The following is a 23,434-nucleotide window of genomic DNA, read 5'->3' on the forward strand; positions in this document are numbered from 1 at the left end:
CTGGGGAAGAAGCCAGCGTGGGCAGAGCCATTGTCTGCAGGGGGATAAGGGGTAGGAGGCAGGACGAGGAGAGATTAACTCAGACTTCGCTGCCTGAAGCCAGACTGGGCTGCACTGCACAATCGTGCTGTCGACACAACATTTGTCTGCCCTATGTTACAGGAGACCTTGTTTGGCTGCCAGCTGCCCCTTCTCCCTTACAAAGAGGGATTTTACTGAATTAAGGACTCACCGGTCACGGCTCAACTAGTGACCTACCTACGCAGCTGCAGGTATCAGCACAGCTAATCTGGACCTTACCCTGACCTTGAGACCAGGCCCAAAGAAGCAGGGCAGCAGCAATGAAAATCATCCTCCACGGCCGGAGACACGACAGCGCACACCAGCTCTGCAACGGGGGTGATGTCGGTGTTTCAGGAGGAGTGTCCCACTGTGGGGACGGTGACGACGCTCCAAGATACCGCAGGATGTGGGTACAGCCCAGCAGCATGGGCCAGGGCTCTCTGCCGGTTGCCACAGGGGTGTCGGTGCCCCTGACCTCTCCAAACACACCACTGGAACGGTTTTCCCTGAATTGGTTACTGAGTGCAGCAAGGCCGTTTCCATGTGGATGGCTGTTTCTCCCCGTTGCCATGGCAACGGCGCTGGGCGCCAGCAGGCCGGAGGCGGGAGGGCGAGGACCATATCTCCGTGGCGCTCACCAAGGGCAGCGGGTACATCTAATCCAGCATTGCTCCATTTTACGCCTTTGAGGAGCACCGAGGAGCTATCAAATGACCAGCTTGATGGTGGCGAGCAGGCGCTCGGAGGGATGCAGTGCTGCCCGCTGCTCTTATTAACACCCTAAAAATCACATCGAACAGTGGCCGCCTGGCTTTGGCAGGACTCCCCTGCCACCTGCCTGGCTCTCACCCCCTCAGGCCCTCTCGTGCAGCCATCCTGGCTCCAGCACCCCCAGGGCTGGGCTGTCCTCTGGCAGGGCTCAGGCCTGGGGCTGGATGCCACCACCACCAGCGCATCCTCACCAGCCCCATCCCATGCTACCAGAAGCATCCGCCCAGTTCATCAGGCACTGGGATGGAGGCAGGGTGCTGGGGCACCCAACTATCTCTTCTATTACTCTGCCTCCCTACGTGAGGCTGTCTCAACACGCCTGGATGGAGGAGGGACACTGGCAGATGAGAGGACGAACCTGTGCAAGAGCAGCTTTCAGAGGGGGACGGTGCACTGCCAAGAGCAGGGGCTCAGGGAGTCCCTCGGGCAAAGTCAGGGCTGCTTTGGCCCATGCTTGGCATGTTGCGAAGCTACTGGGGAGAAAGAAAGAGAACAGCCACAGAGAGTAGAAGTAACACGTTCCTGGCTTTAAAAAGTCTGAATTCAAACCAGTTCTGTCACCCACTGAAAATAAGCTCCTCAAAAGGTTCCAGTTCATAGCTGGACAATGCAGAATGCAGAAAATGCTGAGGGCTTTGCAGTGCTAGTCACAACCTCACAACTTTCCATTGCCTTGTTGCAGTTTCTTTCTTCCACAGTGCCCAAATGTTGTGCTGCTCCTCCTCTAGCAAGGCTCCCCTGGGAGGCATATCTCCCTGCAGTCCTCCTCCCTCTCATCTGCCAAGGGCCCTGGGCAGCCAGTGAGCATCTCCCTGCCACGCTCCTCCAAAACTGTCCTCAAATTTTCAGGCGCACTTGGCATCCTCACAAAACCGAGAACAGACAAAAATCACCCCGCTAGGAAACTGCAACAGCTAGAAGGTGCCCTAGGAAAGGATTTGACTTCTGTGAGGAAAGAAATAAGAGACATGGTAAAAAATTACCTCTGCACAAATGCAGCAAAGCCTGTAGGCTCATACGATGTCCTCCACTCCTGGTTAACCAAGTGAGGGCCAACATGTTACCCAGAGTCTGCAGCACAGCCCTAAGCGGCTGGGACTAGAGGCACTCTGCCTCTTTTCAATTCTCCTCGCACATAGGACCACAGTAGTCGCCCACGAATTACTAGTTTCCAGATTGCTAGTTTAAAACCAGTGCGGTATTTTTATGTCACAACATCAGGAAAAGAATGTGCAATTCAGGGTTTTTCCCACATCGGTATTTTTCTGAGAACTCATTTCCTTACACAGTAAGTACAGCTCTTCCCTGAGAGAAACAAAGGCAAATCAGACCTTAGCCAGCAAACAGCTCTAGCAGGGGATGCTGCTGCCTGATGAACAGTCAGCCTGGTGGGCAGGTAGTGCCAGGCTGTTACTGCTACAGTGACTGACTTTGCACAGCTCAGCCCACATCCCCCGCAGCCCCGGAGCAAGGGGAAAAGGAAAAAAAATAAAAGCCTTTTCACCATTCCCTCCTCCTGAGGAGTACTTGGCCAGAAAAGCTTTTACAACCATATAACAAGACAGGAAAGCACAAAGATTCAAGCACATCAGGAACTTTGATTCGGAAGCTCAGAAAGCAAACCCACAAAATCCTGGCCAGTTGCTTACCCACAGGACCATCTATTTGCTCTGCAGTGTGCACTTAGCTGATAAAGCTTCACACAAGGACAAAAAGCTGCCAGAGGGCCACGTGTCCCATTGCCACCCAACCTTTACCATCTCTCTGCCTACAGCCCTGAGAGATCTTGCAGGAAAAGCTGGCAGAAAAGGGGCAAAACAGAGAACACAAGAAAGACAAAGAGACTTCTTAGAGCATCAGAAATCTGATTCTTCTACCTGGGTCAAAAAGGACCAAGGACTAAGGCATCAAAAAGGACCATGACAGATGCCAGAACCCGAACAAAAGGAAAGTCCTGTAAGTATACTGAGAACATCAGGGAGCTAAATCAGGGCCAGCTGCTCAGTGCTGGAAGGTTAATTGCAAGGAGTCTTTAGTAGGGACACACCATTAATGGATACATAGGTTTGATCCTAAAGCAATTTCTGTGGCTCACTGTCTAATGCAGTTTATTGCAAGTGTCCAGCTTCTATTACTTTTTTCTTTTTCTTAAAGCAAAGGCAGCACAAGAAGTAATAAAAGACGGGATTCTGTTGCCAGTCAAACATGGTTCCCAAGTCAAGCATTTCCTTGTCACTTAGTGCCTATCTGAAAAGCCACAGGCTCAAGAGCTTTCTGACACATTCAACGTCTCCAAAGGAAAGTATTCGAGAACTGCACACATGAAAATGGAGAAAACTTTCAAAGGAAAGCGGCTTTCATGGCCAAGATGCAGATGCTTAGAGGCACTAACACTAAAAGGGATGCTGCTAGGTTGTTACAGAGCAGCAGCAGATTACAAGGGGATCCCAGACTCTGGAAGGATCTTGTCCACATGTTGTCAGCCACAATGTTCTACAAAGCTGCATTGCGGCTGGGAGCAGCAGGCAGCCAAAAATCTGAGAGCCTTAGTCCAACCTAAAAGCAGTGGGTAGGTGATGGCTCTTCTGCCAAGCAAGGAATGTCATTCAATTTCCATCTCTCGATCATGAAGCATCAGCAGAAAATGGCCACAAGGTCAGAGAAATGCTGTAAATGGAATAAAGGGAGAGTCTCTGAATGCAAGTTGGGCTAGTAATAACACACAAAGGGGAAAATGTAACTGAAGGCCAAGAATTCGTCCTCCAGCATTAGCTCATATAGGCAAGAATTTGAGAAATTTGCAGTAAATACAGAAATGCCTCAGGCAGGAACATCCTTGAGCACACTGGTACTTCAGGTTCCAGAAAGAGGCAGCAAAGTCACATGTGAGATTCCTGTGTAGTCCAAGGCACACCTCTGCCATCTCTTCTCAGCAAAGGGATTCTCATCTGCACCATTAAGATTTTTGGAAGAAAAAGACAATAAATCAGGTTCTTAAAGCAAATTCTGTTTATTCCACTTTTGTCTTGTGTTGCTAACAAATCTTCATCCTAGCCTACGAAAAATATCAGGTAGAAAATATCTCCTTTCCTCCCACCCTCCCCACCACACACACACACCTTTTTGTTTCTTAAATAAAAGAAGCAAAATTTCAAGCATGAGAGACTTTTCTTTCCATACATTTATGTAATAAAATTAACTCTGTTGTAGATATAAAATGCAGCAGTCAAGACCAGAGGATCTGCTATGCTACTCCAAGGCAATTAGTACCCAGAATGATCAATCAGTTTGTCTGCAAACATAGTATGAAAATACTTAGCACTTATCCAGCACTCTTTAAACATTAATCTCAGAAGTGTTTTACAAAAGCTGAAAATATGTTTTTGGCCTCATTTACAGAGAAGCAAACACCAGCTGGAACAGGACGAGATTTGCCCCCAGTCACAGAACAATTTAATAGCAGAGCTAAGAATAGATCTCTGGTCTCTCGGCCCCAAGTCCAACAATCCATGCCATGCTCTCTGCTTCACACAGAACAGCCTGAATCTGGCAACTGCAGAAATGCTGAAATTGTTTACATTTTTGCCACCAGAAAAAAAAAATAATCTAAATGGAGATCTGACAGCTATTTTAGTAAGCACTGACCTCCCAGGCTGTGACACCAAGGAGTAAACCCAGTCTTGGATGGAGCTGCTGAGAGCTTTGGAAAAGAAAAAAAAAGTCTCATACTGGAAGTGTGAACAAATGTGAGAGCGGTGCAGAAGGAGGTAAATCCATGATCTACAATGTGCAAATGATTCTCCACTTGGAGCTTTAATTGAATGTTTGAGGAACAGATCACAGGATAAAAACCTAAAACCTTAACAAATAGTGTTATTAGATGGAGAGGAACCTGGAGCTACAGCACGCGTTGCCTGACATCTCCTCTATTAGCAGTTTCCTGACCTGAAATCACTCCTGAGGGACCTGAGAAACCAACAGCACAAACACCGGGAACAGAACGGTGAAATGCAATGTCTTACCCTATAAATATGTTTAGCAAGGTCAGGAGAGGAGAGAAGTACCATGAGATGGAGAGTAAAGGCTGATTCAAGGACCCCGAGGCACCCTCCATTATAAGGTCCACCATTCATGCCACACGCAGGCATCAATAAGCCACACAGGTATTTTCCTATGCATTACCATGCAAAATGAATGCATGACTTCAATGCAGCTCATTTTGGTCCAAACACAACACCCACAGGGTCCTTTAAAGCAGAGGGTCTCCTGTGTATAAGCACCAATTTTCTAATGCCCCCTCTGTACCTCCCACAGGAATGGGACAACAGCAGGCTCCAGCTTCCAGCGTAGCACCTCACGATGCTGGGATGGCTGCACTGCCTGGCAGCACACAGTCATAAACCAGCCTATGTGCAGAAAAACCCAAATGTTGGCCTACAATCAAAACCTCAATTTTAAAGAGAGAAGGACAGGCCAGCATCCTCACCACCCCACAGTGGCAGGTAATATTACACCCAGGAGCTTATTCTAATGGCAGCATAAACACTGCAGTGGTCCAGTCCGCATCGATGCACCAGCCAGCTGTGCTTTGAAGCCTGAGAACAGCAAATCGCGTTCTCACAGAGAACAGCGTTATCAAACGGGGACAGGTAAGCAACCTAAGCCAACAAGCTCGTCTCCTAACTGCAAACCTGCAGCAATGCACATCAATTCAGGTCTCCTCCCTCCTTTCTGGGGAAACCCAAACGCTACTAATTCTCTACTCCTACTCCAACACGCAGGAGGGTGCCAGCAGCTGGGTTTCCCTTCCTCTCAGCAGCAGAACTTGCAGATGGCTGTGAGGATTCACCCCCATGCTGCAGAAAAGTCCTTCCAACGTGAGCAAGGAGCTGCTGTTGCTCCTCACACCCTTCCTAGCCACCCATCTTCCTCCTGTGCCCACCTCCTCATGCATTGGAGACACAGCCAGTCGCCCTGGCTTTCTGCTATTAACACACCACCTTTCACTTAGGAGCTTTCACAGATACTAAGGCACAAAGATTAAGTGACTTGCATAAAAGTCAGGAACACACCTCATGTCTCTCAATTGCAGTGATTTCTCACACCTTTTTTTCCTGACCTCTTGCATATTAAAATCATGTGAGTAGATTGTGTGGATGAGAACAGGATTTCATTTCCCTAGCAATACTGGAGATACACACACGGGCAGCTGTATTTCTAAGCCTTCCCCACGGCTTCTGTCCATTCCCTCTATGACAGGCTGTTTGTGCCAACAAAGGCAGGAGAACGCCAGTGCAGAAGTAAGCACTCCACAAACGTGTTGCAAAGCTCGATCTTTGCCATCCTAAGACCTACAACAGGAGAGAAAACAGACATGCCTCTGGGAAATCAGGAAAGGAATCTCAGCTCCACTTTGTTCCTCAGCAGGAACAGGGAACAGCAGCGCCCAGTGCAGCAGGACCTCCGCAGTACAAACAAGGTCAGAAGAAACATTCACAGGTCTAACTTGAGCAGATCAGCTTTCCACAGCTGAGAGCCCCGCAAGATGCTAGCTCGTAGGCGCTCCCAGGTCAGGTTTCTTGACATGAGTGACGGTTTGGTTTCCTAGAAGGTGCGAGTGTGGCAGAGGCCCAGAGCCGAGGAGAGCAGCCGCCCCAGCTACGTGTCACGCTACGTGCAGCTGTGCCTCATGTGGAAGTTAACCACGTACTCTGCATTAGTGCGCTGCACCGAGATGGCAAAGGGCTCGAAGGGGTGGAAGGTGAACGCAACCAAGCGTCGCACTGTGTGATTGATGGGTCGCCCCAGAAGTCCCGCCTGGATCTCAAACTTCAGGAGGCCAGAATCACGAGCGTAAAATCTGAAAGGAAGAGAAAATCAATTACGGCTGTTCCTAACTACTGACTTTGCCATCTGAGCTCTTCAAACACAGAGAGAAGTGCCTTGTTCAATCTCTGGTACACCCTCAGGAGAAGGAGGTCCTCAGCTGGGTGTCTGGCTCCTGGCTACACAGGAAAGTCCCTCCCAGGGCAGCTAGTTTTCCACTGCCTAGAAAAGCTTGACTTCATTTTAGTTTCATCAGTGAGAAAACCCTGCCTGTCATTTTGGTGGACATAGCTGACTTCAGAAGAGGGAGTAAGTTTCATCCAGACCCCACCTGTGCTGGCTCTCCATCCTCTCTTAATGCAGGCTGCTCCCCTTGATCCCTAAGGCCGATATAGCGTATGGAACTGAGCTCACTTCCCTTAGCAATGGCCTTCACTCCAGCTGTAAGGCCACTCCTTTCTTCTGCTGCTGCCAGGTAGGTTTCACACTGCTGCTCTTGTGCCTCGCTACATCCCCATCCAGTTAAGGAAGGTAAACAGCTGGATTCAATTCTGCTCAAAGGCACTAAGTTGTAGTTTACAGTTCAAGCGAGGCTTTGCAGTCCCTTGTACATTTTCACCAAAAACTCATTAATAAGATAGGCTGGGCAGGAGTACCTGGTGGACAGCATTCAACAATCACAGCAAGAGCAGAGGTCAAGGAAAACCTTGCGTCCCTCTGCTGTCACCCACAAACCTGCCTGTGGGTCAAGCTCATTTCTATCTGCAAACAAGTGAGCTCTGAACACAGCTTCAGCACAAAACAAACGTTGCTGAGGGGAAGAGGCAAACAGCGCTGAAGAGACAGGCGAGACTAGGAAGCGCTTTGCTTCCTTCATCTTCTCTACACACTCTGTGTAACCCACGTAAGCCCAGGTAACACCACTGTCCAGTGTTGCTGTGGGAACAGGGGACTGTCTGCGATGACATCACGTTCCCCAAGACTTCAGTGGTTTCTGGGATGTGGTAGTGGAGGTTTCTGGGATGTATCTTCACAAACCAGCTGGGCTCTAACTCAAGTCCTCGCCCTGAAGTTGTCTCAGTTCCTTAGACCATTTTCTCTGCTTTCAGGCACAGAATTGCCATTTTGCCTCCCAGCTGTTTCCTTTTCCACCATCACTTGGTAGATGTGGGTATTTTGCATTTTCCTCTGGTTTTAACTCAGAGAATGCTTTTAATATGAGAGTACATTTCCCCCCCACCAGCAATACGATGCATTCAGCTCTCAGCCTGGAAGAACGGGTGATGACAGACACAGGCGATGCTGTTTCAGGAGCAGACATACTCCACATTTTAACAACACAGCCTATTGAGAACCTCATGTTCTTCCTGTAGTGCCACTCTCCTCTCCCTTCCTCTGAATCAAAGTGCTAGCCAGCCTTGCCTGAAAATTGCACACAAGAACCCAGCAAGAGAGTCACAATCTTGGTATTTGGCTTTTCAAAAAGCCCTTTCCCTCCTACACAAGGCTGGGTATGCAGAGGGTCATTCTTTAAATAAAGCACAGTCCCCTGTCTGCTCCTCTCTCTCCCCAATTCACAATAATTTACTACTCAAGATGAAGCTCCCTGTAATCTCAAAGATGTGCTCGGTTTGGTATTTTTAAATCTATTTTTAAAAGTGCTCTGCAATCAGAGGCCATTTCCATGGGCTCTCACTCTGGGGATAAATTAGGCACTGCAATATAAAATTGTATGTCAACAGAAACAGCAAGACCAGCCTTTTCAAACTGTATGAAAGTGGAAGATTCATCTGCAGAGCATTTTTTTTTTTGTTAGATAGCTCCTTATTAGCCATCTAGATGGATTTTAGAGACCCCCTACTATAGGTAAGGCTGTGTTAGAGCCTCTTCCTCACAAGTGCCATCATTTCACTTAGTGAATATCTCTTGAAGCCTCCTGAAAAGATACTGGAAGATAGCAGTGATGGGGAACCTGAAGTCCTTCCCAGAGCAAAAAACCACTGGTCAGTCTCTAAAGTAGCCAGAGACAAGAGTTGAACCTTCTGGGATGCAGAAAGGCACTAAGGGTTAAAAGGACACAGTGGCGTGCTGAAACCGATGTGTCAAAGGTATGGTGGCCTTCCTATCTTGCACATCGTGCCAGGGAACTGCACACAGATTTTAACACCCTTAGCTGCTGAAAGGTTTTGTACTTCAGCCAATTACAGGACTTATATTACAAATCCTGTGGCTCCTCATTTCCAAGCCCTCTAACCACAACAGGCAGCGGCATTATTTTATTAATCCCTTTGTTTTGCATGTGAGAAAAACAGCAGCACTATTTCAGCTACTGAATGGTTAAGGTTAATGCCTCTTCTTCTGCTTACTTTCCAAAAACCAGGAGCCCCACTGCTCCCAGGCCCTATTCGAGTCCTAATTGACTCTGAACAGCTTTGAGCTCTAAAAGCTCTGGCTCTGAAATGTCGGTTTGCTCAGGGGAGGGAGGGAAGGTGGCACTTCGCTTTGTTTACTACAAAGACGTAACCGCAGCAAATGACTGCAGTTTTGCTCCCTTTTGTCTGCGGGAGCCATACGCAGTTTGGCGCTGGCAGACAACTGCCGCCCTGCGAGTTTTCCCAACGTCAAGCATGACAAGGGGGAAAGGGCAGGCTTTTCTCTGCAGATAACGCGGAAGCTGGAGATCAAACAAAATCATACAGGCAGAAAAATCAATTAAATATACATAATTTGGGAACTGAGAGCACAGGAATAATCAGAGGTTCCCTGCCACCTGAGTCAGGGCCAGGGGAGACATGAAACCACTTTTTGAGAGTGCACTGATGAAAATAAAGTTGGGAAACCGGCCAGAATGGTCTCCCTAGGCTGCCTGAGCTCCCAACATGTGTGCAGTCACTAAACAAAGCACTTGGGCATTGAAGGCTCTTTGTTTCCAGAGCACAGGTTTACTTTTGCAATACTGTAAGTGGAAGGACTATTCTGCCTGGAGAACTCAGCCTCTTTGGGTCTTTCAGGCTGGAGATGTTGGATTTTTAACCATTATTACTTGCAGCCATGGCCGCAGACAACAAAAAGAAATAAATAGTCCTGGTGTTTCTGTAAGAGGCACTGCAAACCTCCTTATTCCCAAGCTCAGACTTATTCCTTCTGCCAGCCTCGAAGACTCAGACAGAAGAGGCACAGAATGGCCCTTATACCTGGCTAAAACTCCTACTACAGAAACAAATTTCCTATAGATCACAGAAAGAAGGGCAGTATGAAGAGGAGTACAGCTCCCAGAGTGAGATCTGTAAACAAGGAAAGTCTGAAAATAGCTAAATCAATACCACAAGCATTCTGATTAACACCTAACCCAGCTGCTATTTTATTCACAGGACAAACCAGATCATCCTCACCAGCTAAACCCACGTGCTCAAAAGGGATCCTTCCAGCACGCAAAAGCAACCACCCAGAACCGTATCACTCTGCAGGCCAAACACAAAGGCAGGACTACAAGAAGAGGAGGAGGAACAAGAGCATTCATGTGGAAAAGGCTCCGGCTTCACTACTCAAACCTTCCCCAGGGCAGCTCAGTAAGAAGACCTGAAGAGCCCTCCCGCACATACAAGAAAAAACAGTTATCACAAGGAGGGAGGCCAGGCTTGGTGGGACTGCTGAAATAAACCCTCTGGTGAAAGGATGTCATAAAAGAAAGGCCTTGATCTACTCCCTTTTCTGCACACATGATGCCACACGGCAAGTTCAGAGTTGCTCTCACACTGCTCTCCTCACATATGGCTTCTCAGCCCATTCCATACCTTATAGGGTGATCACCGCAGGTCTTGGGCCGCTCCATGACTGACACCCACTTGTCATCATAGCTGAAAAGCGAGAGGTCGAGGTACGGGCTGCCACTGTACGACTGGGCGCTGATCGGGAGCTGGCCCAGCAGCCTCCGCACGGCCTCCGTGTGCCCTCCGTACTTGGCATTCACGATAGTGTCTTTGAACCTGCAGCAAACCCAGAAACCGGGTGTTACTCACAAAGGCCACAGGTGAACAGCACAGCTTAAATAAACTAAGGAGGAAAACTGACAGGGCAAGAAAAACAGCAGCAGTGTAAGAACTAAAACAGCTCATTTCTAAAGATGTATCACAGTGATTCAAGCATCAACCAGGTCTGGTGACCTTTTTATCCTCCCTCATCACTACTGTTTCTGCTCTGAAAGTTCAAACTGACAGAAGGACAAGACTGTGCCTACCCACAAGGTCTGGCCCCAGCTGCTGTGCAGTACAGGAAATGAACAGGATCAGAAACAGGGAGAGGTGGATTAGCAGTTTATCAGTCAATCCAAGTTTTACCATGAAGCCTGGCAACAGCATAAACAAAAGCCAGAGGTTTTCACAGTAACAGTTGAGCCCCTAATGTTGACTTGAGAATTCCCCTCTCTCTAGCCGCTATGTTTTAAACACATAAAGGAGAAACCTTAGATGAGAAAGAACCTTGACAAGAAGCCTAATGCTTTTCAGAAACTACAGTAAGCTGAAAGTTCTTCCTGGTGGAGAGATGAACACAGGCCGGATGTCTCTTTCCAAGTGAAATCTGAGCTTTCCATGCGCAAGAACAGTTAGACCAGCTGCACGGATGTCATACCTCAAGGAGGGTAAAACATTTCCACTTGATCAGAAACACTCAGCCAAAAGCCAGCCTGCTGTGGATTATGCTCTACTATACTTTGCAATGTAAGAAACACTCCTGTTACAGGCCCTTGTAGCCAAGGGGATGAAAAGATTCTCCTCTCTACTTTAACAAAAGCAGGAGTTGTTCTTTGGGTGTTTGCAATGAGCTCTCTCATTCTCTCTTCCAGTAAATGTTATGGGTTTCCTGACAGGCAGCTCTAGAAAGTTACAGACACAGTCAACTTCCTCTTACTTATGTGACGTCAACCTGAAATCAACAGAAGTTTCATGCCCACAAGTGATTGCCAAGTACTTTGGATGATGTGAAACAAGTCACTGGAAGAACAAAACACCCTGAGTCACATAAAAATATACTCCAAGAGAAATAACACACTCTGCCTCATTAAAACCACATTTGACTGTTAAAGCACACTCTAGAAACTCAAGTTATTTTGCTATATTGTTCAGCTTTCACAATAGGTCTAGGCTGATGAGTTTTCCTTCTCCTAACAGTTTACAAGAACCACAAGTTTGTGACTGATATTGGCGAAAATGCTACAGAACTCAGTTTGATGCACACTACATTCAGAGAACACCACTTGGCAAAATACGTCCAATTAGATGATGCAAGCATCTTGTCAAATCTTCTCTTCCGGGACCTAAGTTACGGGGCAGTAACATTTTAATAACCTCCAGAAGAGTTACTGCTCAAGAGTTACTGCTCTTTCTCTCAAAATTCCTTTTCCTTCTTCTAAGCACTGGATTGCCACTGCTTTGTTCCTTCCTGTAACAAGACAGATGCTGTGGAATATAAAATCAGACGCATGAGGTCACAAAATGAACCAAGTACAAGGCAGATCCTCGCATCACTAAAGGAACTGGTTTTCTCAGGGTTGCCATCGTTATTTGATACTAGCCTTCAGCTGACGGGGGTGAGCGCGTGTCTATACCGTATAAAGCATGCTCCGAATGGCTCACCGGCGCTGGATCTGCCTGGCAAAGTTGTTGCTGGAAGCTGAGCAGGGGAACTGGACTGCCTCACTGTGCAGGGTAGCATTCCTGAAGAGGTCACAGAAGTTCTCAAACAGCTCCAGCAGCTCATCGGACGTATTCTCGAACACAGCAATAACCTCTGTGGTCACCATGTTGTACACGACAAAGAACGAAGGCTGGGGAGAGAGGCAGAGGCAGTGGTTACCCAGGAGAACACAGGTGGGGAAGTTGTCCCTCCCTTCTCCCCACATGACACCATAGATCCTATCCAAATTTCCCTACAGTGCAAGAGAATCCCACATTCTCAATACAAATTCATTCTGCTATTCAAGTGCCTCAACAGGTACCAAATTATCCACCTCTTAACTGTGATTATTTATGAAGAAAACTTAATGGACTTCCAATTTTTCAACTCAAACTGGATGTCAATATTTCTGTTTTCTTCTCTGCCCTCCACCAAATCCAAAACACTTTCTAGCATGCCAAATTTTCATTCCTGCTGACAAAATTATTTTAAATCCAGTGCTAGCTGGCCACATATTATTTTTTCCTTTGTGCAGAGACATTATTTTCTTCCCCTTCTTAGTGTTTCCATCACACAGAACGAGCCTTTTCAGTCTACTGTGCACTACACCACTGCCCACAAGAAGTTGTGCCCTCCAGATACCCTGCTGGCACAGAAATGAAAATCTGAAAGACACTAACAACTTCTTTTTAATGCTGACATTCACTCACAAGAAGGCCCAGGCACCGCGCTGTGGATTGGCAATGGCAGTGTTTTGTGCCACAAACGAGCAAGAAATGGGGAAAAAAACAATGATATTTTGTCAGCACAGCTACATTGAAGGGAGAGGACATTTCTGTCCCACTGGGAAGGGGCAGATTTAATCTTTGCTCATCACAGGTCGCTTTCGCTAAGAGACAGGAGTGCTAACACCCTAGCACCTCAAAGTAAGAACCCACTCCTACTTCAAAGGTAACTAATTCCCATGGTATATGCACATATCTGGTTAAATCTTCACTCCATAAAGGCCATTTCTAAATGCTTCACCTCCTGCTCCTAAACAATGCTCAGGGATGACGGCAGGCACTCTGCCCACCCCACCCACCTGCAAATATCGCAAGGTTTGTTTGTTTTACAGCCCAAAAATAAATTGTGATAATACAATCCAGCCCCCACACGTCAAAATGAAGTGCGCTACATGAGGTTACTCACTAGACTACCGCCTGAGGAAAGGGAAGCCCTTCTGAAATAGAAGGCTGGAGCAGAGAGAAAATAAGAGGAGACAGCAGAAGGAAAAATTATTTACATCATTGAAAATTGCAGGGAGTATCCTCCAACCTTAAATAAAAAAGTTCCTTTGCCAGGTTAAGACATAGACACATCAACAGGATGCCCCTGACCAGAGAAACTACCCTCACTGCTTTTTAGCAGCACTTGTAACACAGGCAAAACATCACCACTGCATGGGTGGCAGGAGTCAAGTGTCAGAGAAATCAAGCAGCAAAGCTGGCAAGTCTATCAACGCAAGCCTAGAACAACACAAACAAACCCCAAGCTGCATACACACAGCACACTATGAAAAATCTTGAAGGATTCAGTGCAGACCCTGACAACATACAAGCAGCCCACAAGCGTGAACAGCAACTTCCTCAATCTTCTTGGCAGAGAAGCCAGAGAGAAGAGAGGAGCCTGAGACTGGATGAAACCTCATGTTCCTCTCTGACAGACAAAAGAAAAATCAGAGCTTTAGGTATTTTGTGAGCCCTAACACAAAGCCTATATTCAGGCAGGTCTGCGGAGACTGCTCCACATCTGGAATGATCTCCTGAAAGAACTGAGAACTTAGATGCTTTTCCTCCAGCAGAAAACACACCGCCTGAGGAACGCCGCAAACAAACCACAACCTGCATCTTAAAGTAACCCTCGGGTGAAGAGAGGCAAGAGCACGCTGCAGCAAGCCAGGCACAAAAGCCTTGGTAACCACAGCAGAGAGAGGAGCCGAGCCTGCCACAAACACTTACACCAGGGTCAGGAGCACCATTCCAGACACCAGCAACGAGCAGAACACTGCAGGCCACTTCCACAGAGCTTTAATGTTCTTGAGACAGCCACTCAATTTTACACAAATAGGTAAAATTCATTAGATTAAGCCTCACCTATTCCCTCCCAAAGTAACTCTCCCAAAACTCTCCCAAAAATTCCTCCCAAAGAGAAAAATAAAACAAAACAGAGTCATCTTCCAGGAAAAATTGGACTAAGGCAACACACAAAGAACTACCGTTCATTTCTTCTAGGATCTAAGTCCTGGATCTGGCAGACAGGGAGGAAGAGAAGGGAATGAAAAAAAAACAAACATCTAGAAAACAATGAGACCTACATGCAGCACTGGAGATTTATTACAAATTCTTGCTAAATACTTTCAACAGAATAAAAAGCAAGGGGATTAAAGGAATAGAACAGGTTAAAAAAACACTCTGCTCAGTTTCACTGAGCTCAAGACCTGACCGCCACTATAACAAGAGCGAAAAGAGACGATCAATCTGCAAGATGATGAAACGTCTGGAGGGACCCAGCACTGACTGAGCCACATTTGCTCTAATTTGACTTCTTTAGTACTAAACTGAAAAGAGAAGCAATTGGCACATTAGCTAGATCTAAGAGCTGCTACTCCAATTTGGAGAGATCATAAACACTATCTCCCACTGAAGCTTGAAAGAGTAAGTACGTAGGCAGAACAGAAAAGGTAATTCTACTGGGGAAAAATGAAGACTATTATATTTGAAAAACACACTTGAAGATAGATGAGAAAAGGGAGAGACTACCTCCATGATAAGTGTACTACATGAAACAGCAGCTAAAAAAAAATCAGCCGGGGTTTTGGGAGCAAAAGAGGTTCATACAGCACCTATGAGCACAGGGAACAGCCCCTGGAGAAAAGGGACTCAATAACCACGTCAGATCTTCTATCTTTCATTTTTAGTTGAGAAGGAAGTGATGATATTATGAGAGCAAAAGATAGGAAAGTTATTTAACATTGGAGGCGTCAAACGTTCGCACAAGAATGAAGCACCAGGCAACAGGAACAACATTCACAGGCTCAGCTAAGAAATGCAGCTCACAGCATTGTATCTGCTTGAGCACTTGCCCCAAAGCAGCAAGCAGCCCGAGGAGGCCAGCAGTACCTGGGAAGGATCCGTCACCCGCAGCGTGACCACGTCCTCACTAGTGTATTTGATAAACAGATGGTTCTCATCCAAAAGCTGCATCTTCCACATGCGGAGCTGCCTCAACTGATCAAAGTACTGGAAGAACCTTCTTTTCGCTATAGCGCTTCCGTCCTGCTCAGCCCTTCTCCACAGGTACACCAGCAGCCTGTGCTTCAAAGAGTTTATGAAGGGCTCTTTGTAGGGGTTGGCCATCCCTGTTTGAGTGTCCCGCTGCACCTCGGGGTACACCGCAGACAGAGTCAGGAGGTCGTCCTCGTAACAGAAGCGGCCAATAGTCCGCACGTCGATGAACGTACCCTCAGGTGTTACCTGAAAGACGTGAATAGTCTGCTGCTGCACAGAGAGAATGGCCAAGATGTTCTTATAGAGGTACAGCCCCTGGTTGTGAGACAGGATGACTTTGTCACATTTGAAAGTCCGTGTGTCACAGAGTCTGCCCGTGTGCAGGTCTATGATATGCAAGGAATAATCCTCCAAGGGGGAGCGGGGATTAGGAGTCACTGACTCGCTGTTGCGGTAAACCTCAAAGAAGGGAGGGTGAGGCTCCTCGGGCAGGTAGGCAGCAGAGCCAACAATCACGTACCGACAGTCGTCGGTGAACAAGCTGCACTCGCGGTTCAAGTGCTCCCCGTTGGAGGCCACATTGGTGATATGGAGCAGGACAAAGAAGCGTTCAAAGAGTCGCCCCCGGATGTTGACAGATCTCTGGTCGTTGCCATTTGCCAGGATCTCTCCCTCGTAGCCTTGCAGGAGGTCTTCTGCTGCCTGGCAGCCTTGGTACTCGTAGATCTCCAGAGAGGTCTGGTCAGAGGAGAAGGCGATGAAGTAACGGCCGTCAGGGGAGAACTTGCGCAAGAAGCAGGGTGGCTTCTCCACATTGACCACAGTGAAGTTGGGGAAGACATTCTGGTGGAAGACGCGGACTTGGTGCCAGTGGGTGCCAGCTTTGCCTGAGCTGATCCGGCGGCGCTCCAGGCGGTGAATGACGTTCTGGTTCTGGATGCGGCGGGGCCTGATCGTGGGGGCATCATGGTCCATGGTCAGAGCTCTACTTCATCTTCACCCTACCAGGGAGAGAGTACACACATGCCCTGAGACCACACAGAGGCAGGAGGGGAATTCAGGGTACTGAAGGACTTGCTTGCAGAGATGGGATGGAGGAAAAGCCCCATAGTACCCAAGGGGTGAGAGGGTCAACTGAAAGGCACAGACATGCCTTTGGAAGCAGGGAGACAACACAAGACACCAGAGAGTGGCGGAGAGACTGGGAGAGAGACCTCAGTGTGAGGTACTGGGGAAACGGGGGGAGTCCAGAGGGAACCCCAGCGCACTGAGGGGTGATAGGATCCGCAGGCCTGTCTGCTGAAAAGGGAGGCACAGGGGGGCACCGGCGCGGGATGGAGGGAGCTGTGGACAGGGGCAGGCACACGTGGGCACCAAGGGAACGGAGGGCACCCCCAGACGCTGAGCAGGGAGTCCAGGGAGCCTCGGATAATCCACAGACCTGCTCGCGGACAGGTTGGCACAGGGGGGCAGCTTGGAAAGAACGGAGGGAGCTGGGGGCGAGGGAGCACAGGAGGGGTCACCGGGAGGAAAGGGGCGGCCGATGGAGGCCGCAGAGAGCCCCGGGTACCCGGCGGTTATAGAGCGACTCTGGGCTCCAGGGGAAGCCTAGGGGGAGGCCGCGGGCCCGCCTCTCCATGGCAGCGGGGGCCCCAGCTGCCCTCCCGCCGGCCCGGGGAATGACAGCACACGGGAAACCGGGGGCCGCGGTGGCCTCCGAGCCGGACAAGGACCCGGCGGGGCCGTCGCGGGGCGGGAGGAGGCCGCGGCTGCGCTCACCGCTCGGGCCCGGCGCTGGGTCCCGCCGCCGCCGCTCACTCTACGGCCGCCGCCATCTTTCCGCCACCGAACTACGACGCGCGGCGACGGCGAGACGGTGTCACCGCCCCCGACTTCCGCTTCCGGCTGCCGGGTCAGCGAGGCGGCCCGGTGCTGGGCCAGACTGTCAGCGCACCGAGGCACAGCGCGCCCCCTGGCGGGCGGAGGGAGCGCTGCGGCGCCCGCCCGGGCACCCCGCCCGCACCTCCCGAAACCCGACACCCTGCCGGCGCCCCCGGGAACCCCGCACCCCACGCACCTGTCCGGCAACTCCGAAACTCAGCACCCATCCTGCACCCCAGGCACCCCCTGCGCCTTCACACCCCGTTCACCTATCCTGCACCCCATCCCAGCACCCTCTGCACCCCCATCCGACCACCCCGAAGCCCCCCGGCACCATTCTGCACCCCCATCCCCGCACCCCAAGCACCCCCTGATCCCCCCCTCCATGCCTTGAGCATCCCCGACCCTCCCATCCCCAGGCACCCCCTGCATCCCGAGTCCCCGCACGGGGACACCCCAGGGGACATCGCACCTCCTGCCAGCCCGACACCTCAACCGGCGGCAGAATTGGGGTCACCCCCGGGCACCCCCTCTGGGCTTTCCGAAGGACTTGAAAGCTTTTTGCTCGCCCGGGCTTTTAGCAGCATCCCCGCTCCCGCCGGCGCATTAGCGGCCGAGGGCAGCTGCGAGGGGCACTTGTCCTTCAAAGGGGAGGAAGGAGGAATGTCGGGGGGCCCTTGAGATCCATTTGCCGGCCTCTCGCCGAGGCCGAGCCCGAGCCGCTGCGCTGGCACCTGGAGCTACTCCGCCAGCGAGCGCGGGAGCTGGGAGCGGGGGGCGCGGGGCAGGGTGCTCAAACCAGGGTGCTGGAGAGCCGGCCGGGGTGCACCTGCTTCCCATGGGGTGCTGGCCCCACAGGGGTACCCGGCCAGCGTCCCATCTGGATGGAGGGGGGATGCTCCTGCTGCGCCAAAGCTCTCACTGTTGAAATTCCCAGGAATCCTGTGTGCTTTGGGGGGATGCTTTAGTGTCCCACTGGCAGCAGGGTGGAGCAGGACCCCGCCACCCCAGGGATGGGGGAAAGGAGCCCACCTGGCACTGCCACGGGCGGGGGACCCTGGGGACCAGGGGACTCCGCTGCCACCCCACCTGCCTGCCCCATTCCCATCTCCCAGCGGTTTGACACCCAGCGGCCATATCCCCTGTCCCTTCCCGCTCTCCCTCCTGCCGCCTGGTTCCAGAAGGCGCGATGACAAGACTAAAATGAATGGCCCCGGCATCTCTCTTTGTCTCTCTGCCTCCTGCCTAATTAATTGAGATCCACCTTAATAGGATCAAACTAAATACCAAAGAGCATCCAACCACAGAGCAGCTGGCAGAAAAACAACCGCCCGGCACACACACACCGAAAGATGGCTCGCCGGACAAAAGAGCTATCAATAAGGCAGCAATTAGTGCTTCCGGAGCTAATAACTTCATCACCACGGTCTTCCCACAGCCACGGCCCCGCTGGTGCTGGGGAGGGGGTCCAGGAGACCCTCGCTGGAGCGGTTTCATCCTTCAGGAGGGGTTAGCATCACGTGCAATAGATCTCACTGCGGGCACGAGGCTGGGGGCAAAGTTAGTTCCCACTTATTTTGGTTCCTGGAGCCTCCTTCCCAACATCAGAGCCGGCAGCCAGGGTGGTCAGGGGTGTCCCTCACCCAATTCATCCCTTGTCCAGCTCCCTGCTCCAGCTGCACTTCCCCCTCTCCCACTCCAAACGGTCTCAAGCGTGTCCCTTCTTCCAGCAATGAGGGATTCCTCCCAGAGGGAGCAGTTCCCCACCTAGGCTTTGGCAGCGTGCCGTGGAGCGGGATGCTCCATGCAGCGAGCCCTAGCGCAGGAACAGCATCCCCAACCCCACACCACCCTGCCGGTGCCACATCCATCTCCAGCCTGTTTCTCAAGAGCCAGCAGGTGGGTTAAAAAAAAAAACAAAACAAAAAAAACTTTAAAAATTGTAGCCCGTTTGGGCTGGTTTGGGTTGTTTTTCTCATCCCTGAAGCAAAGACCCTTCTGCTGCTCTTGCTTTGGCCATTTACCAAGAGCCTCCCGGCTCTGGATCCCGCAGCTGCTTTCCCAGGATTAGAGAGGGTGCGTAAGGAGGACAGCGCTGGGGAGATCGCAGGGGTGGGCTCCTCCTGAGCCTGCCTGCCCCACCAGCCAGATACAACACCCAGCATGGATTCACGGCGGGGAAAAGATGAAACATCTCCTCACAGCGATGCTCACAGAGGAAAAAAACCCTCCAGGTCCTGAACATGGCCGTCCGCCTCCCACGGCTGCCGAGCTCGGTCACCGTCGACTTCCCCATTGTGCTGAAGGCAGGGGAAAAAAAAATAAAAATAAAGCAATTCATTTTTTTTTTAATATAAAAAAAAAAGAGGGTGAAGTTCACACAAAAGCCCAGCATGGGGAGGAACGCTCCAGCCTTGAACGGTACCTTGGTCCTCCCCTAGCCCTGCATGTGTGGGAACCAGCTACTTCCATGGGTTTTTTTTTTTTAGGGTGAAGCATCCTAGTGACAGCAGCGACAAATTTGGTCAGGGAAACCCTTGCTGGCGTGAGCAAACAGGGAGACCTCAGATATCTCTCATTTTTCCAAGGAAAAAAAAAAAGAATGTAATTCAATATTTAGTTCTTCCCCAAGCCTTGGGGGTGACTTCATTCATGTTTGTAGATTTTGGGCTCCCCTTGCATGGGTGACCACGTACACACTCACACACCCTTTTATAAAGGGGATGGAAAGGTCCCGTCCACCGTGGCAAGGGCTGGTGGCTCCCCAGCCTCACCAATACCCCACAGGAGCTATGGCCCCTCTCCCACACTGGGCAGGTCTCCCGGGGACTGGGGTCCATCAAAGCCAAGTTTGGAGGCTGCAGCACCCATGGACCTCCACAGCACTGAGGAAACCTTTCTTGGCCATCAAAGTGTCCCTTGCTCTGGTTTTAACTGGTGCCACTGGGATGTGGTCTGTAGGTCTGGGGTCTGCAGGTGCAGGACTGGGCTCCCCTTTTCTTGCTCCCCTTTTCTTGGGTAATGGGAATCCCGTGAGCGCAGGGGACAGGCAGGGACCAGCACCCGTCCAGGCAGTGGGACAGCAGCACCCACCCCTGCAGCAGGGTGTCCAAACTGGGGTGGGGGGGCACCCAGCTGCTCCACATCCCATGGTGAGAGCTGGACTTGCCCACCTGCTCAGCCCACAGCCAGCTCACTCCGTGGGGTGAAGCCCCATCCCCTCCCATGCACCCGTCACAGGGTGATGGCCCTGTCACCCCCGTGCCACCCGTGGGGTGACAGCCCTGTCCCCTCCCGTGCACCTTTCACAGGATGACAGCCCTGTCCCCCCGTGTCTCCCGTGGCGTGACAACCCTGTACCTCCCGTGTCACCCTCGGAGGTGCCAGCCCTGTGTCCCCTCCATGCCACCCGTGATATGATAGCCCCGTTTTCCCCCCATGGGGTGACAGCTCTGCCCCCCCACCCCATGCCACTCGTAGCGTGACAGCCCCGTCCCCCCGCCGTGTCACCCGTGGGGGGGGGGCAGCCCTGCAGCCTCCTCCCGGCTGATGCGCAGTGACATTTGCAATGTGTTGCCATGGGCGCTCGGGGACTTTTGCTGTGGAGGGGGATCGCGTTTCTCCCCCCCTTCTCCTCTTCCTCCTCCTCCCTCCTCCTCCTCCCCTTCCCTCCCTCCCGATGACGTCATGGATGACCGCGGTGGTGACAGGGCCACCTGTGGGCTGGTGAGGGGTTTAAAGAGACAGTCTGCAGCTGCAACAGGAGCCCTGGCTATTGTCTCCGCACCTGAGAACGTGGGGGGACCTGCAGCCCCCAGCCCACCCACCCAACCCACCTCACCCATCCTACTCCATCCCATCTCCCCCAATCCCAACCCACCTCATCCCTGCATCCCTTGCCGCAGCTCTCCCGGGACTGGGGTATCCCAAGCTGGGTCCAGCATCCCTTCCCAGTAGAGGCTCCTCCAAGGTAAGGATGCGCTCCGTGACCCCTTCTCCCACCAGGGACTCCGGTGGGCTGCAGTCCCGAACGCCGCTAGCATCCCTTGGAAATCCAAACCCTGAATGGGGCACCCCCAACTGGGACCGGTCACTTCTGTCCCCCACTGGGACCCCGCCACTTTCCCCACACTGCAGGACGCGGGGATTATTCCAGAAGACAGGACAACAAAACCCCTGGGGTGGCAGGTCCCTGCTCGCATAAAGGGGCTGGGATGCTCCCACCCGCGGTGTGGGGGTCTACAGGGTCTTCACCCCCTCCCAGCTGGCTTTTCCAGACCACCTCAGAAGATGCCCACCCCTTCCAACCCCTTGGGTTGTTTTGCTTTGGGCAGATGCCTTGGGCATCTCCTTGTGCTCATCGAGGGGATCCTCGGAGCTGGTACCATCCCGGGCACCTGAAACCCACAACGGCGAAACCCTGCGGGGCCATGGGTGATGCTGGGAGCCACGGGTGATGCCAGGAGCTGTGGTCCCCATTGTAGGAACAGGCAGAGGCAGAGCCAGAGGAGCTGCCCTCCTCATCTTGTAGTGGGGGGAAGGACCATCTCCTCCCGGTCCTCAGGGCTTTGTCCCACCGTCCTTCCAGCTCCGACGGGGCGAGCAGCAGGTAAGTGCCTCCATTCTGTGTCACTCAAATGTGCAAGTGAGGAGAGGAGTTGAAAAAGGGTCTGGGACCTGGGAGAGGGTTGGAGAAGAGCAGGGTGGAGATGCTCGTGTAGGGACTGGCATGTGCGTTCCCAGCAAAAGGCAGGCTGTGTCCCTTTGCATGGGGCAGGACATACCCCAAAGGTGACCATGCAAGTCGCCAAACTCTTCGACATCTCCTGTCAATATTCCTGAGCCCACAGCTGCCTGCAGATCCAGATCCACTGGAGCCTGCGTGGACTCCTAGCAGCTACAAAGCCACTGGTCATGCAGGGATGGCCGTGATGGGAGCAAGGCGAGTGGGGCAAACCCCGTGGCCAGAAGCCTGGGCTGCCTCTGCAACCTTCCCAGGGGACACGGGGCAGGCAGGGAAGGGGACCATGCTCCCGCAGCTCCATCCTTGAGGACCTGAGGATGCAGCTGCCCCTGGCACCCTGGGAGAGAGGAGCCTGCCGGAGCCGGGATCTCCGCATCCTGCTCCTGCAGCACTGGGAGCCGAAGGAATAAGCAGTGGCACGTTTCTGCCATCCATCTCTCAAAAGATGCAGAGGGCTTGGGCTGGGCCTGGTTTTTGGGTGGAAGAGGCGAAATGCAAATTGTCTGATAGCTGGAAATCTCTGTCTGGGTCATCATGGCATTTGCCCACCTGGCAGCAGCTGACGTGCAGGGGCACAGCTCACGGCCAGGGAGATTTAGGGGAAGCGCCCGTGGTCCGCCGTGATGCTCTGCCACCTCTGGCCCCTTTGCTGCTGCAAGTGCACCAGCCCTGGCTGAACCCATGTTTTTTTGGGGGTTCTGGGGAGGCTGAGGCTGCTGCTCCATAGGGATGCTCAGAGCAGGGCGCAGGGTCCGTGGCAGAGAGCTGCCAGGGAGTGCCAGCTCCCAGGCACAGTCGGGCTCATCCCCTCCCTGCGCTGTGTGTGGTGCAGGGTCTGCTTGAGCAGCATCCATGGAAAGCAGGAGTTAATTTAATACTGGATGGGCACAGCCCAGAGCTGCCTGCTCTTCCAGTGGGGCTAAAAGGTGCGAGTCAAGCTGAACAGACCCACGGTGTGCGTCAGCCTCTGGTCTGTGCGGACAGACAGAGTGGGCAAGGGATGTACAATGCACGGGAGGTACAACACACGGGAGGAGTTGTGGAGTAGTGGTTGGCCATGCCCGATGGTCCAGAGATGCTATGTGTAGCTGGTCTTCTTTTTGTGCCTCAAAATCCTGCAAGAGCGTGTAATCAGAGGAGAATTCAAGCCTGTGTGTGAAGGCACCCAAATATATACACACATACACACACACACGTGTTGTACCCA

General features: G+C 51.6%; 1 protein-coding gene across 1 annotated transcript; it reads right to left on the reverse strand.

The window, feature by feature from the left end:
- Nucleotides 1–3,929: 3,929 nt before the first annotated feature.
- DET1 (DET1 partner of COP1 E3 ubiquitin ligase) lies at nt 3,930–17,475 on the reverse strand. Its single transcript, XM_086757552.1, has 5 exons — nt 17,382–17,475; nt 15,495–16,603; nt 12,294–12,484; nt 10,455–10,646; nt 3,930–6,694 (listed from the first exon to the last, which is right to left on the reverse strand). Exons 2-5 carry the CDS (start codon nt 16,575–16,577, stop codon nt 6,505–6,507), a joined length of 1,656 nt encoding a protein of 551 aa, XP_086613678.1. The 5' UTR covers nt 16,578–16,603; nt 17,382–17,475; the 3' UTR covers nt 3,930–6,504.
- Nucleotides 17,476–23,434: the final 5,959 nt, after the last annotated feature.

Source organism: Chlamydotis macqueenii, chromosome 12, assembly GCF_036417535.1.
Source record: "Chlamydotis macqueenii isolate bChlMac1 chromosome 12, bChlMac1.mat, whole genome shotgun sequence".
NCBI lineage: Eukaryota > Metazoa > Chordata > Aves > Otidiformes > Otididae > Chlamydotis > Chlamydotis macqueenii.

Bases quoted from the DNA above. Each gene is read 5' to 3' on its own strand.
- DET1 (XM_086757552.1), bottom strand. From the start codon at position 16,577: ATGGACCATGATGCCCCCACGATCAGGCCCCGCCGCATCCAGAACCAG. The intron at 10,647-12,293 runs GTGAGCCATTCG...GGTTTGCTGCAG, and splicing joins GCCAGGCAGATCCAGCGCCG to GTTCAAAGACACTATCGTGA. The intron at 6,695-10,454 runs GTATGGAATGGG...TCTTCCTTTCAG, and splicing joins TGCGGTGATCACCCTATAAG to ATTTTACGCTCGTGATTCTG.